The sequence below is a fragment of the Gymnogyps californianus genome, chromosome 2, assembly GCF_018139145.2.
Source record: "Gymnogyps californianus isolate 813 chromosome 2, ASM1813914v2, whole genome shotgun sequence".
NCBI classification, from domain to species: Eukaryota; Metazoa; Chordata; class Aves; order Accipitriformes; family Cathartidae; genus Gymnogyps; species Gymnogyps californianus.
In genome coordinates this window covers 152,669,515-152,685,180 of record NC_059472.1, presented here as the reverse complement: position 1 = coordinate 152,685,180, position 15,666 = coordinate 152,669,515, and the positions used below count along the sequence as shown (strand labels likewise).

General features: G+C 39.2%; 1 protein-coding gene across 14 annotated transcripts in view; it reads left to right on the top strand.

The window, feature by feature from the left end:
• Positions 1–15,666, top strand: part of PARD3 (par-3 family cell polarity regulator) — a 462,214-nt gene that overhangs the window by 347,283 nt on the left and 99,265 nt on the right. For 13 of the 14 annotated variants that reach the window (XM_050915860.1, XM_050915861.1, XM_050915856.1 and 10 more), the window contains one exon: positions 13,795–14,052. In XM_050915860.1, coding sequence (XP_050771817.1) covers positions 13,795–14,052 — 258 coding nt within the window. Of the gene's footprint in view, positions 1–13,794; positions 14,057–15,666 lie in introns of those variants that run through there. The other variant, XM_050915864.1, reaches the window with a different exon arrangement.

Below are 15,666 nucleotides of genomic sequence, written 5' to 3'. Positions count from 1 at the left end.
AAAACCTTTGCCTGTGTTCTGCCCTTCTTCAGCTCGGGCATGTGCAGTTCTTGAGACCCGCCTGGCAAGGCCATGCGTGCTGGCCCTGTCTTCAGCCTTGAACTGACTTCCTCTAGCAAACGAAGTGCTCCCCAACCCAAACAACTTTACTCTTTGTACCCGGGTAGTAGATAAAGGAGGAATGAAATAAACCTACTTCTTTGTGAAGTTTTCAAGAAATTCAGCTGTATCCAGCATGGTTCACTGCTAGATAATGCTTAAAAGATGAAAGTTGCAATTCTAATGTAATCTCATGATTCAGAGTATGTGATCCCAGCTATGGGCAAATAGTGCTTATGCTTTAATCCGCCTCTAGAGGCACTTCCTCCTCTTGAAAGCAGAGTCTACAGGATATTTTCTCTGTTTGGTTAATACACTGACTTAAGAGCTTTACTAATGTGCTATAAATCACTGGGTTACCATAAAATTTTTTAATCTTAGTATTGTATTCTTCCTCAACTTCCACTGAAATGGATGCAAAATCAGGTGCTTAAACACCTGTTTTGTGAGGATCAGTCTTGAGGAGATAAGGAGAAAGAAACCTTTTGGAACAGAACTAAAGAGCTGTACTGGTGGAAGCGCTATGACAGCGGCTCCAGAAATGCTGGGAGGATGACGGAGCAGTCAGGTGGGGGCTTTTGGAGCCAGGGGGCTCCTCTGCTCTGAAAAAGCAGCCGTACAATTCTAGTCTCTGCTATACTTCTTGGAGGACAATTAACACACAGCAAAGCAGTACCGCACTTTGTACGTACATATGTATAGTTATCATCTGGAAAAGAAACCTGCCTCTTTGCTAGTTCCCCCCCTTTCTATTTTGGAAAACGTAACCTTTTGTTCCTTTAGGTTACAAAGGGAATTGAATTTACATAATTCCGCTGTTACTGTTATCCATGTCTGTGCAAATGTCACCGGTGCTGGCATCGGTCGTGCCGTGGGACCGGCGCCTGCCGGCTGGGGCCGCGGGGCCGGGAGGGGAGCTGCCGACCCGGCTGTGCGCGGCTGCCCGCGCCGCTGCGCGGCGGCCGGCGCGGCTGGGCTCGGCTCGGTTCGGCTAGGCTCGGCTGGGCTCGGCTCGGTTCGGCTCGGCTCCCCCCTCCCCCCCGAGGCCGCGGCCCCGGCCGGGGCACGTCGCCCTTCAGCGGTGCTCCAGGCTGGAAACCTCAACAGGGCTTTGTACGGCAGAGTGAATCTTAGCGCCTTGCTATCAACTGGGCGAAACCTCTGTTTCTAATGGGGACTGGGGAGATGCTTTTAGTGGTTGGAGGTAGGAGGCGATGCTGTTGCGGCTGCCAGAGTACGGGAGAAGGAGTGGGAGAGATGACCGAGGATCTTGGTCTTGCAGAGATGCTGTCTGGGGGAGGTGGGCCAGGCATTTGTCTCTGTATTGGCAGATTCGCTGTTACTTTTGGAGATCAATCAATAGGCTGACAGCATTTTTTGTGTGAATGTAAACAAGGCTGCGATTTCAGTGGGTGTTGTTCACGTAATGATTTTTCCTAAATTTAGAGTGAAACATTCTGTCTGTTCATTAGTAGTTAAAACAACACTGATATTTTTTCCTGAAGGATTCGGTCATTCCGTAAAATGCTTCCTGTATTGTATGTTTCCTAAGGGTATAAGGGTCTTTATCTCCAACATATAATAAACTTCTCTTCATCTTTCTCTAGTACCATTAAAGCCACAAGCCCTTTGTTGTAAAAGTATACTAATGAATAGAAATGTTACAACAAGAACAGAAGTCTTGTGTTTTCCCTTCATCATGCATCATCCATTTTAATTAGACGAAAGGGTGGTGAGTACTGTGACAAGAGTCTGGAATTAAAATCATTAATTGATGTCAAGCTGACGAGAGACTGCTAACATGAATTTACTGACAGCAGGAAAGAAATTAACCTTATTACTTTATTTAGTACATTGGGACTATTTATTATATTTTCCTATGCAAGTTCAGTGTGTTCCATTTACGATGACAGAGAAAGACAAATAATTAATAAAACCTACATAAAGTTTTATTACCTCCTATCAATGAAGTTTACATGAAAACCACATCAATAACTTACAAAAAACAAACCCACCACATCAATGTAACTCATCAAACCTGTTACAGTAATATTTTTGATATTTTAAATGAATATAACATGCTATGCTGTCTAGCCAAGTAGAATTGCACAAGTGATCTGATTTAAAACCATGCCTTAGTTTCTTAATGTCAGTGTTGCAAAAAATGAAACATATTTTCTCCAGCAATGACATTGATTGGAATAACTGTCTGTTTTGATCATCATTGGAAGGTCAGCCTAACAAAGATGAGTTTTAATGTTAAGCATCTTTATTCTTTAGATGAAAGAGTACAACAGTGTCTTACAGAATGACAGCAGCGTCCTATAGATAATTTGTGACCCAAAGGTCATAATAAAAGAATAGAGGGGAGGTCATCCTGTAGTAAAGGCCATCTGGAACTGTTAAAGTATCAGATGGAGTAGGGGGCTGAACAGCAGGACATTCTTGGTGTCTTTCCAGATTTCCCAGAGAGACCATAATATTTTTATTGGAAAACCCCAACTTTTTTCCCCTTAAGCAAAATATTTTCATCAAGCAGTTTCATCTTACTTTTAGGAAAAAAGACAACATACTGTGATAAAGAGAGGATTTTTGTTTCTTACATAGCCTAAGTGTTATTTGTGTCTTTAAAATAACGCAAAGGTTCAGCTTTAGTTTTGCTGCTGCTGTATTTTGATGCCACTTAACAGCTTTCACAAGAACTATTACCTTTAAATCCGTTATTACTGCAAACATTCAGAATACAAATATTTTCTAAAATGACTTGTGTAAAATCTTTTCTGATAAAACTTCCACCCCCTTCCTAGCCCATAAAGAGAAGAGAGAAAAAATTCCTCTGTGAATCAGAAAATCAAAGCAATGTGTTTCTCGTTCTCACTTATTTTGAGATGGGGTCTGCTTGTCAAGGGATATTCCAGTTTCACTGAGATTTGTAGCATTGTTTTTGGCAGTGGTTCTTTACATAATGGATGAGAGTGCAGGACGTGAAAACAAATCAATGGCAGTAATTTTTGTAAGAGAACACAGAAATAAAGCATAAGAATACTGAGCTTTGGAATAACATTTCAGACCAGTTCCACTTCATAAAAATACTGACTTTGGGAGATACGTAAATTGAAGCTTTTGTGGAATAATAGTTGCTGAGGTAGTTTTTTAAACAAAGCTCCTCACATTCTCTAGCTACATATTGTAAGTATAGAGATTTTAAGACATCATGCTGAAAGTATATTTTCTCTATTATTCCTCTACAGTGATTCAAGACAGTGTACTGGGCAAGGTCCAGCCAAGTCCCTTGCAAAATATTTAAAAATATAATTTATGTGGTCTTTATAATCTTCTGAGATAGAAATTTGCTTAAGGTGTCTTGCAGATCATATGAGTTCAGCGGTCTCTCAGAAATTTCAGTTCTAAGTAAGAGCACTAATATGTTGTGTTTCACTTTAGAATGCCAAGAACTTTAGGGTAAGGCAGCAGTATGTCCTCTGATGTCCCATAAACTATGCTGTTAGTGGTAGAGTTGCTGTAGCAGACACTTATTTGAGAATGAAAAAGGCTGTACCATGATTACTAACTTACTGAACTTATTGTTGCTGAGTTGAACAGAACTGAAAACCCATCAGATTTTCCAGACTGCACTACTGGAGTCTAACAATAAGATAAAGCACTAAACCCACTCTTTTTTTCTAATTCTTCGAGACAGCAGCAAGTATTTGACTGACTAGAAAGACACCTAATGATACATTCAAGACAGGCAGATAGGTTCCCCCCTCCACACCACAGCTGAAACTTTTCTTTTGTAACCAGTCACTAGAACAAACCTTTTAATGGGTTATAAACCTGGCTCTGTTTCTGGCTATGCTGTAGATTTATGCTCTCACTCAGTACTGTGACCCAGCAAGGTTTTAGAAGTGAATCCCGAGAGGTGGTGTGGGTGCTAATTTGGGGCTCCTGAGCAAAGATACTGACTTACATTCTCTGTTGGTGGGGGTTTTTTTTCTTTTCCTTTTCTTTCTACTTCAGTGTATGAGATTCACATAATCCCTTGCTTTGTTGTGAGGTTTTTCATTGCATTTTTTTGTCACTTCAGACTGTTTCATTTTCCAACTTCAGGATTAGGCTACTTTACGCATAGTACTCTAGAAACACAGAATAATGGACCTGAAATAGAGCTAGCGGCAGAATTTTATACCCACTTTTGTTACTAGACTTCAGCTAGAGGAGTGTAGATGCTGGATAGGCTCAGCTCAACCAACTGATGACAATATTGTAGCTGGACCTCCAGTTACTGCCTGCAGTATCTGGGAATGACTGATTTGATGTATGGGTATGATATATGGTACCATTTGATATATGGTATGCCTGTGTCATTTGTTTCTTGCACATATGGGAACACCTGCTCCTTACACATCTAACTGCAGAATTCAGATGTTACCCGCCAGTGCTGCTTTCTGGCATTGTTCTTCAGTTGGGGAAAAAAAAATTTAGAGGAAGAAATGGTCCAAGAAAGCCTGCGTGAGAGAGGAAACCAGTGCTCTTAAAGTGAGGAGGGATGGAAGCAGGAGCTCTCCCAAGTCATGTTTCAGCAACAGCTGAATCTCATGATCTTCTTCCTTTCTGCTTCAGTCCAGCAAAAGGCTAAATAGGAGATTAGAGCTAAGTTAATCTAACGATCAGGGATCTGTTGTCATAGGTGTAAATCTCAGCTCTTCTGGCCAGTTTTGTAATGCAAAAGAAAAACTAAATTCCATTTTGCTTACAGATAGCGATGATGTTCTTTAATGCAACATGGTTCCAAGCAGGATAACAGTCCCAGTTGCCCATCTGGGTGATCCTCCACTGCTGAGGTCACTGACCCTTGGATCAGACATGAAAATAGGGAAAGAAAATTTCAGTCATGGTAGTGTTTGTTTTGGAGACGGGAGGACCTATGCTGCCTATGTACCTGATACATTTGCCTTTGGTTGAAACATATCCTTTAAAAAAAACACAGCAGATGTACCCTCCACCCTGAAATGCTGCAGACTGTTAACTGCAAAGTAGTCTAAAAGCTCCATTGAAATGTAAGTAGGGTGGTAATTTACAGATTTTTAAAATCAAAATAAGCAAGGATTTTCACTTGTGAACTCCAAGATCCAAGAAAGCAGGTTTGAGATACTCTGCTGGGGGGATGTATCTTCACTTTGAAAAGACAAAGGATGAATCAAGAAGGTCAGGGGATAGGGAAAGGTAGGGGTGAAATACATGAGAGATTCCACCAGGTTAGAGGAAATTATTCTAATGTCTCCTTTAGTTTCATCAATGTCACTTGGTTTCAAATTGGTATTTGCACTTCACCTGCTTATAAGCATAATATTTACTTTCTCGCCTTCATTTTTTCATTTCTTTACATCTTCATTTGTATTTTACTGCCTTCTTTAATAGGCTTCTTTAAAATAACTCCTTATAAAAATGAGCATATTGTTCTCTTCTTAATGTATTGGGGCACTTACAGTAATCACCTTATCACCTTTATCCCTCCCCCCCCCCCCCCCTTTTTTTTAACTACAGCCCTCCTGGGTTGTAGCTCATTAAAGGTTTTTGAAATTCTCATGCATCTCTTCTGCATGTGGGATTTGAGGAGGGGGGATCTTCAGAGAGACAGTAAGTACTATCACATATTCTAATTGGCAGATAGGCTGTGATTGTTGAAGGAGAAAGAAAATTAAGACTGTCTGATTGTGTAGATGCATTTCTTTAATTTCAAGGTGGTGGGCAGCTTTTTTTTTTTTCCTTTTTCTTTTTATGTGTAGTCCCTGTTATGTTTCTCTGTTGTTGTAGAACCAATACGTAGGATATATATGTGTGTAAAATTTCTATGTAGGTGCAGAATTTTAGATCTGAAAGAGAGATCATGTCACTTTTCCAAGGTAGAATCTCCTGAGTATGCCATTCCTGCAAGATGTTTGTTTCATCCAGGTTTTTTTTTCAGTTTACAATGACATAGACTTCCTATGGCAATCTTTTCCACTACCTTTTCATTAGAAAGTTCCCCTGCCCACAGTATCTAGTCTCAATTATTCTTGCTGCAGTTTAAATACCTAGTATTTGCATTAGAGATGGAAAACACTATTCTTTTCCTCCTTGTGTCTGGAGACTGCTGTTATGTCCCCACTCTGTCTTTTTCTTTTCCCCAACAGCTTGACATTGCTGACTCGTGAGTATCTATTGTCCAGTAGAACTTCCAGATCCATTCCTGAAAAAGCAACTCACAGTTTTTACCCCTACCTTTAATTGGTATGCTTAATTATTCCAACTATGTAAATTACCTTCCAGTTGCTGTTACTGAAGTTAATTCTATTTTTGAAGTCTACTCTGTCTATTTTTCAAGAACATTTGAAATGTTAATCCTTTCCTCCAAAGTTCCTTCATTTGGGTTTTCTGCAGATTCAATAGCGTCCTAATGAATAATGAAAACCCTGAGTAAATTCAGAGAGAGATACATGCAGAAAATGTCTCGATCCATCCATCTAGCGTGACTGTGAATTGCTGAGAGCTATTCTCTAGATACTCTGTAGGAACTGCCTGGTTCAACCTATTGCATCCATCCCGTAGCTGTTTTTCTTAGCCTGGGACGTACTGTTTCTGCTCTGTTCACAAGGCCATTTACTGTGTTGTAGAAGGAAATCTGGCTGACTTGACCACATCTGTTCTTGATAAATCTATGGTGGCTACTGCTCGTCCCATTATCTTCTCTGTGCTTACCAATAGTTTGTTTCAAAGGGGATTGAAGTTAAACTGATGAGTCTGTAATTTTCCTCCTCCTCTGAGGGATGGTTGACTTTTTCTAGTTTTTCAATATTTCAGCTGTCCTCCACAAGTTCTCCTGGTTACTGAAAAAGGTCTGAGACTGCCTCAGACAGTTGTGTGTGTTGGATGAAGTTTAACTAGCTTAACTAGTTTCTAGCTACTTCTTTTGCTGTTATATTGGAGATCTTTTTGTTATTAGTGGCAGTATCAATTGTGCTGGCCACCTGCTTGCAATCAACCATTTCAATGAAGACAGATGCAAAGAAAAAAAAAACATTAAGCCTTAGGTCTCCTCAGCATCATCTGTCAATATCGTTCCCTCACTACTGAGCAGGGGAGCAACCTTTTCTTTGCTCTTCCTTTTACTGCTAATGCAATTACGCAATGATTTATTGTTATCTTTAAAGCTCCCTGCTACTTTTATTTCACATTACACTTTGGCCTTTCTGTTTCTGTCCCTGTATGCTTGTGCTTATCCATAGCAAACTGACCACGTTTTGTATGTGTTTCTTCATGTGTCTGAGATCAGACGACAGTCATATTCCAGCCAGCTGGCCACACATGTATGTACACAGGAGATAAGGCAGAACTGTTAATAGTTTTCTTTTAATGACTTGAAAAAGGTTGGTCTCCAGTCTTTCAATTTAAAAATTGTATTTATGTAGCAGTATTTTCTGACTTTTTTTTTTTTTTTTAATATGCTAAAGTTTTGAATGAAATGGGGGGGGCAAATGAGGAAGAGGAAGTGTCTTTCTTGTTTGCAAGCTACCGCTGTTGCTGCCCATGATTATCCGTTGCCCACAGTGATCCTTTAGAATGAGTTTCCCGGGAAGGCAGATGGCTTTGCTGAGAGGTGGTTCTAACTGTGATAACTGACTAGCTCTAATCGTGATAAGAAAAGCTAAGTGTCATATGCTGGTTCAGAGGGAAATCACAATAATGCCTATAATCAAGGTACCCTCATTAGAAGAGTAGTTGTCAGAAAAATTCTGCTTGGATCCAGGCAAAGGTCAAAGAAAAATATAGGAGAGGACAAACTCCCATATTGACTTGATTGCCAAAAATTAGAAAAAGGGCCATTAAAGCCCTGAAGGCAGTCGAGGAGAGGGGGAGGAGGAACAGCAAGACCTGGCTTAGTTGCTGGTGTGCTGTGCCTGCAAGGTATTTTTCACTAGCAAAGGAGGAGGGGACCAATTTGACAAGGTTTGGCCACTGGCCAACGCACATCCTGACCTCTTTATTAGAAACGATACCTGGCAAAAATTGGACCGAATGTATTCATCCCATCTGACTAACTTAAACAAAGCTGACTGGCTTTATAAATGTGTCGTTGTTTTTCTCTGTTTTCAATCCATCATCCCAGTGCATGCCAGTCTGATGGCAGAAGAACTGAGAACTGGCAGCGGTGAATGGCTTGTCATTTAGCTTCTGTCCTTACACAATGCTGTTTCTATCCTTAATAAACATTGTCAGCCATCTCACATGTGTGGAACTACAAGTGTTCAATACTGATTTTGTAAATGAGTGAGCCTTGGTGGAAAAGACAAGGTTGTGGATTATCACTTGGGCAATAGCAGAATCCTGGCAGCAGCAGGAGGATTAATTGAATTGACCAAGCAATTGCACACCAGAAGCAGCAGCCAACTTTGTTTCTGCTCTTAGGGGAGGACATTGCTGCCATTGCAACAGCAAATGTAATGTACTAGCCATGAATATCCTTCCCATGCTGTGTTCATCAATTAAGATAAGTAGGTGATTTTTTGCAAGGATCTAAATTACTAATATGAAAAAATCCCACAAAGGAGACTGAAGCTCCCAAGGGATTGGGAATATATTTATAATTTCACTCCTAACACTACATGAAATTAGGGTTGATTTCTCTTCTTTTGCCAACTTTGCTTATTCACTTGTACTCACAACAGCTCTGCCAGCACCACAGATTTGAGTTTTCTGTTGCTGGAAAACGTTAAGAGTTTAGTTCAGACAGAACTGCTGTAAACTTTTGGCTCAGGGTGGGATGGGGCTCTCAGACTAATATGATTATTTAGTATCCACATATGAGCCACATGGCTAAATGCTCTTTGTGGTCAAGGGAGGGATACTCGACACGGTAGAGCCTGGAGAAGGGTTTGGCTTCACCTTAAAATGGCCATGTTACAGATGTTCAGCTGAGCTGCTCTCTAGACCCTGCGGGCAGCCGCCTGATGTGACTGAATCTTGACCAGCTCTTCTGGGAGTCCAAAACATATGTTGACAACTAAATTTAGGTGTCTAAAATGGTAGTTGCCTTCATCTGAAAGCTGAATCTCACTCACAGAGTTTTGAAGAAGGGAGCGGGGTGGCTGCTGTTTGCTGGGGACAGCAGCGCATATGCTTTTCCCTTACTTTTGTGACCACCATTTCACGTGCATAGGAATCGCTATACAATGGATATGTCTATCATTACTGGATTAGCTTGCAATGAAAAGCTCTTCTAACAATTATAGGAAGTGCTGCAGCTAAAATATTGTCATTTGAAGCAGTTATCATTAGATTTTGAATTGAATGGCACACAAATGCGTGAGGATAGTTTATACTTTACTGAACATTATAATTTGAGTCTCAAAAGCACGACAGTACATTGTTGACATTTTCAGTATTAACACTTCAGCAAGAAGGGTTTAGAAACTTATTTGGATAGCTTTTGTATTTTTAAAAGTTTAGTTTCATTTAAACACTGCAAAATTGATTAGCAGTTTTTGCAAAATTCTTTGAAGATGAAAAGAGTTATGTGAATACTAAGCATTATTATTATTGTTAAACCCACACAAAATCCATAGGAAGGCCATAAATCCTAAAAATTAGCTGACCTGAAATTTCAGACATATGCATTTTTATTGTGCCATGTCATGAAGGAATACAATTCAGTCAAGACAGCTTAATACACATATCCACATTGTGAAACCAAAGCACTGTGGTCAAACACTTCTCCCGATACTGGATTTCAATAGCAGGAGCATTGCTGTTTAGGGCTGAAGAACAAAGCAAATTCCAGGTTCTCGTCTGTGCTGCACAGTGTGTTTACATAATCATTTTAATCTTTGCCACAATAGTCTGCACCGGCATTTCCCGTACGTATACTTAATGCGGTATGTGCTAACAAATTATTTAGACCATATAATGCATATACACACACACGCACAAGGAGAGGGGTCAACATAAAAAATAATGTCGCATTAAGTTCAGGTTCTTATATAAAAATATATTCAGAGTTTAAAACTATTATAATTGCAAAAGGGATAGTGCAATATTCAGCTGATAGCTGTTATTCTTTTCAATAGTATGTCTACGTATTTTTCCCTGGTCACTTGGTTCCTTTAAGTTTGGAGACATAATATTTAAACACAGTATGTCCTGAAGAAGGCAAACACAAAGCTGTATTTTAAACAATATTCAAAAATATGTTAAGTAATCAGAATACCTATACTTTTGTCATGTGAAAGTGATAGGACTTGCACAGTGGTTTAAACTTAAAGCACAGAAAATTAATTAAAAGAAAAAAATCAGAACATTTTGGGTGTCAGTATAGTCAGACATCTTATAAGTTTCACTTTAGAGTTATCCGTTGTTAAATGTTACTTACTGCAAATGGTTAATGGGTACTTTGGTTATAATTAACAGGAAGATTTATAATGTGTTTAGAGTCTGATTTTTAATACTACATATGTGTATTAACACATTGTATTAGCAATTGTAGAAAATATTCTAAAAATTTTCCTGGTGGATGTGAACATAGTTACTTGCATAACACTTCAACAATCAGTTCTCTCCCACTTGAACAGGAATAAGTACCCCTCATTGAACCATGCATGGGAAAATCTTAATGTTCTTGCTGCAAGTGGTGCTGTGTCCAAAGTTATTAAATAGCCGATAAGCAGATACATGAGAAAAGTTGGTTAACATGAAACGGGGGACACTCATGTCTGCACCTGTGGAGGGTGATGTGATATTCATGGTCAAAAGTTAGATAAGTTCACCAGCATCTCTCATAGCAGTCAGTGTAACACTGAGGCCAATATCACCAGTTACCACCAGGTAATTCTGTTTTATAAGCACTTCAGATAACAGTGTTTTCTTCTGACTGAATTACTCTGTGCCACATTATTGCTATACTGTCAGATTTCATACACTGAAATTTTCGTTATCTAAAATAAATGGATTTTTTTTTGCTCAAATTGGTGTCACCCAGTGTTCCAGTATGTGATGATACATTGTCCATTGAAATTAAAATTAAATCTACCAATGTCTAGGAAATTTCTGATTTCCTTTGCTTCTCCCATTCAGAGGACAAATATCAATAGACAAATGCATTCCTCCACAGGGTAATTAACACAGGATTACAAACTGGAAGTGAAACCTGCAGAGAGGAATCAACAACTGCAGGTCATTTTCAGGCCTGTTTTTCGCTCTGCATAGATACCTTCCAGGTGATTAAGGTTGTAACGTTTCTGAATTACAGCTTTGAAGTATAGGACAATGTAAAACATACATTTTTATTTTAAAAATAGGCATGCAGAAACACATTTTAAATTTGAAATGGGTTTTGGATTTAAATCTGAGTCCTTCACTGTAAATTAAGCAAAAAACAATTACAGTTTCATGTTGCTGAAATTGTGGAGGAACATGCTGTCAGCTGAGTAGTGTTACAGTTTTCATTTTCATTTTTCCCTATTAAAATAAAAAGCAACCAGTAAAGAAAATAATTTTGTATTTGCAAAATTGCAAAAATAAAAATTTACGTTGGTTTAAGTTAAACTTTCTCAGATTTCTTCTATTTGCCCCCTTTTTTTTTTTTTTTGGTATGGTTGGTTTTCTTTCCACTGTGACTGAATATGAGTGAGAGTTGTGATGCACAAGTCAGTGGTAGTAAACATAAAAAGAGGAATTATGCTGAGGTATAACTTGGGGCATGTAAATGAATCACTGAACCATTAATGTAGATGGCACTGGCTGTTCAAGGGAGTTCAGCCGATCAGTTGTATCCCAAATCAGTATCCTTGGTCAATACTTGTAGGATTTGGGGGGAAAATAGGTCTGCCTATCCATGCCATCCTCTTATTCCCTTCTTTTGTTATGGCGATCTTTGTTAGCATAGAAAGAACAATTTGCTTGGGACTCAATCTGATGAAGACACTTAAGTTTACGTGTTCACCTAGCAGCTCAGGGCTGGATTCACGTGCTTGAACACAGACGTCTTGTGTCATTTGAGTTATCACAGTCTCTGAGATGTCAGCACCGGGCTGGCAGATGTGACAAGGACCTGCAGGAGTCCTTCTTGCCCAGCAGCTGGAGGTCCAGCAGGATTACCTGGGGAGGTGAGGTGGCCATAGCTGCTTATGTTTGAGCAGCTGAATCAAGGCTGGGTATCCAAGCTCCCAAGGAAGACCTAAGCAAGAGCATCAAAAGTGTCTATAGAGCGACTCCTTTCATGCTAGGACGTACCGACTAGCGCGGCAGCTGTGTAACTCTGGAGTCTGCTGACTTACAGCTCCCTGGACTGTAAAGGGAGCCTGCATGCATAGCTGGTGTGACCTCACCTACTGCAGGCACCTAAATTCTGATGTCTTTATCTGCAGCCTGAATCCCACCCTTTGTGTATCCCCTTTTCTTTTTGCAAAGACTAATCTTGAATGGGGCTAAGTTTAAAATTTCCAAAAATGTCAAAGTTACCTGACTTTAAGGCTTTTCTATTTTCAAAAGAGACAAGGCTTACTTTCAAAAGTGACAGAGGCTTTGCGTAGGCTGCTCTCGTTAAAACTTGGTGAGCAAGTTGTCTTTGGAAATGGCACGTAACAGAGGTGCACAGAGCTGTAGTCTGAATGGATGAATGCTGTCACACTGTGTAGCCGTGGCTGTATTAGATGAAAAAGGAGCACATTTTACTAAAGGAAGGGAGGAGACAGCTGAGTGCTTCATTTTGCAATGATGACAGAGCATTAAATTGGTCTGGGGAGACAATGTAAGGGGGAGCTGTTTTTTTCAGTTGTGTGTGATACATCAAATTTTCTAAAATGCCAAAGAAACTTTGAAGCCCAGATCAAATTTTAGTAATAGCTTTGTGTGCTTTTGAAAATATGACCTGTGCTCAATTTGTGTTTGTCAGATTCCTAAATGTCATCTGTTTTTATCTGTCACTTTTTATCACACAACTAAACAAGTGCACCTAGATACAAAACCCCAGTACAGCATCACCTTTCATTTGTAACTTTAACATAAGACACATGCTGTTACTTTCTGAGAAGAAACTGCCTACTTTTGAGAGATGCCAGGTTCAGTTTGTTTACATTTTAAACCAAACATGCACATTTTAAAAGATACAAAAATCTACTTCTGCTGTTTACTGCATGCATGCATACATAAATATATGTGTGTGTCCTATCCTTATGAAGTTTTTAAATTCTGAAAGAAGTATGATTTTTGTAGTATTGGGCCAAGAAAGTCCATTAAAATTCCTCTCTAAATACAGGCATTAGAACCATTAAATCTGTTAGATTTTGACGGCGTACAATACAATATGAATGGTGTCAGGCCATTCTCAGACAGGTTGGGTAATAACACAGGCATCCTAAGATGCATGGAACAACAAGTAAACTCTGTTTACCAACAGCTATGGCTAGTCATTATTTAACTTAATAATGAAAGAAAAGACAATGGATAATCATACTTCTTCCTAAAAGCCCGGTGTTGATTGTAGCATTGCTTCGAGCTAGGCTTCAATGTCCAAGGTAAACCTGAGACTCCGTGACAAACTGAAACTGGAAACACTTCAGTGGTTTTCATTAAGATGGGCTACCTAAAGTGTCTGCTAACTGCTGCTTTCAACTGATTGGGGGGAAAAAAATGAGTTTCAGCCTTCTTTTAATTTTTCAGAATTCAAGCAAAAACTCGAGAATTTCGAGAGAGACAAGCTCGTGAACGTGACTATGCAGAGATACAGGATTTTAACCGGACGTTTGGCTGTGATGCGGACCCAATGTACGCTGGGATTGCTTCCTATGACTCTTCTTCAAGTAGCGGCACGATAACGCTGAACACCCGACCACAGAGCCCGAGGGAAGGGCAGACAGTGGAAGCCTTGTATGCCCAAGTGAAGAAACCACGCAATTCAAAGTCTTCACCTGTAGACAGGTAGGCACCAGACATCAATCAATACGCTCTTTCGGAATCCGCCCTTGTAATGCTTTTGTCATGGGAGATGACTGTACATCAGATGGAAAGTCAGAACTGCATTTTTATTAATGGCTTTTTAAAAGCCTTTATGTAGAAAAGTATTGAGCTTACACAAATCAAACTGTAACAGAATGGGACGTGAAAGTTATTTTCTGCAGAGCAACTACTTTTCTTCTCATTCTTCAGATGGTTTGGAATTTTGGAGTCACCGTTTGGTATCATTCAAATTAAATTCAAACTTGTAATGTCATCTGGTTTATTTATCAGAGCTCTAACTGATACGGTTGTGGAATACAACATTTCCAACCTATTCACAGCAGTTACAAAATCTCTGAAAAGTTCTTGTTGTTAAAGCAAAAGTGAGTTAAAGCTTACCTGGATTCTAGTCCTACTGTAGTCCTGAACTTCAGTCTTAACAGGTTGAGTTTTTTGATTATATGTAGACCAAGTGAGTAAACTCCAGGCTTGACTCATGAGTTACTTTCTCTTCTCAGGCTGTAGCTTATGATTTATGCTCTTCCTGTGGTTACATTATCTGAACTGTGTCATGGTTGGTTTTATGCTGAAATTGGGCAAAATTCCGGTTTCTGTTGATGGAGTTTTGAGTTCATTTGAAAACCTGAAGCTAAAACAGGCATGTAAACTAACATAAAGTAGAAATAACCACAGGCAAAATTCACAGCTTTTTTATACTTTAACAATGAAAATACATCTGTTTTCTTGGCTTACATCTATGATCTTGTAGTTCTGCATTTTCTCAGCTTTACAAAAACTAACACTAAAATCCTAGTGCAGAAGGTATCGTTAACTCATTCAGAGGTTATTAATTTAGCTCATAGTAAAACCACTCATTGTTTTGTTTTCTCCCCCATTCTTTCCAAAAGAAAAATACTGGACTTTCAGTTAAATCAGCAAAGCAGTGTCTTTGGTTGCAGTGTTTAAAATCTGTATAGCTCTACATGAATGAGGACTGGCATTCATCTTGCATATTCTGTTCTAGGTGGTAACGGAGTCATTTGTATTTCATCTTAGGGAAAGTAGCTGTCATGCAGAGTTCAGCTAATTGTCCAAAACTCTTTTTAATTGAGGACTGAGATTGGTGTATTTAATCCTCCACTAGATCTATTTCGAAAAGTTCCTTTACATAATATTGGTAAAAATATATCCTCTAACATGACAAATAAGAAAATTTCAGATGCATTGTTGAATGCATAAATTTTTACTAAAATTCAGTAGCACACTGCCTTTTTATTTTCTCAGTCACACTGTTCTCTTGTGATGCACTGTGTAAAAGGTTTACTTTTCACATTAAATAAATGTAATTTATATATTGTGGATCTGTACATTATTTCAGTGAAGGAAGCAAAATAATTTTAAAAGACGACAGCTTCATCTGTGCCCTTGAAATTTTATATTCCTTAGCCTTATATTGACTGGTGCTGGTATGCCCAGGTGCCTGACATTTCAGCACTTTTGTGCCTTTGGAAATCAAGATAGCTTGGTTGGATATGGCTGCCACGTGGTGACTCTCACGGCTGTTTTTGTTAGACCAAAGGCAGTGTTTCATGCCGG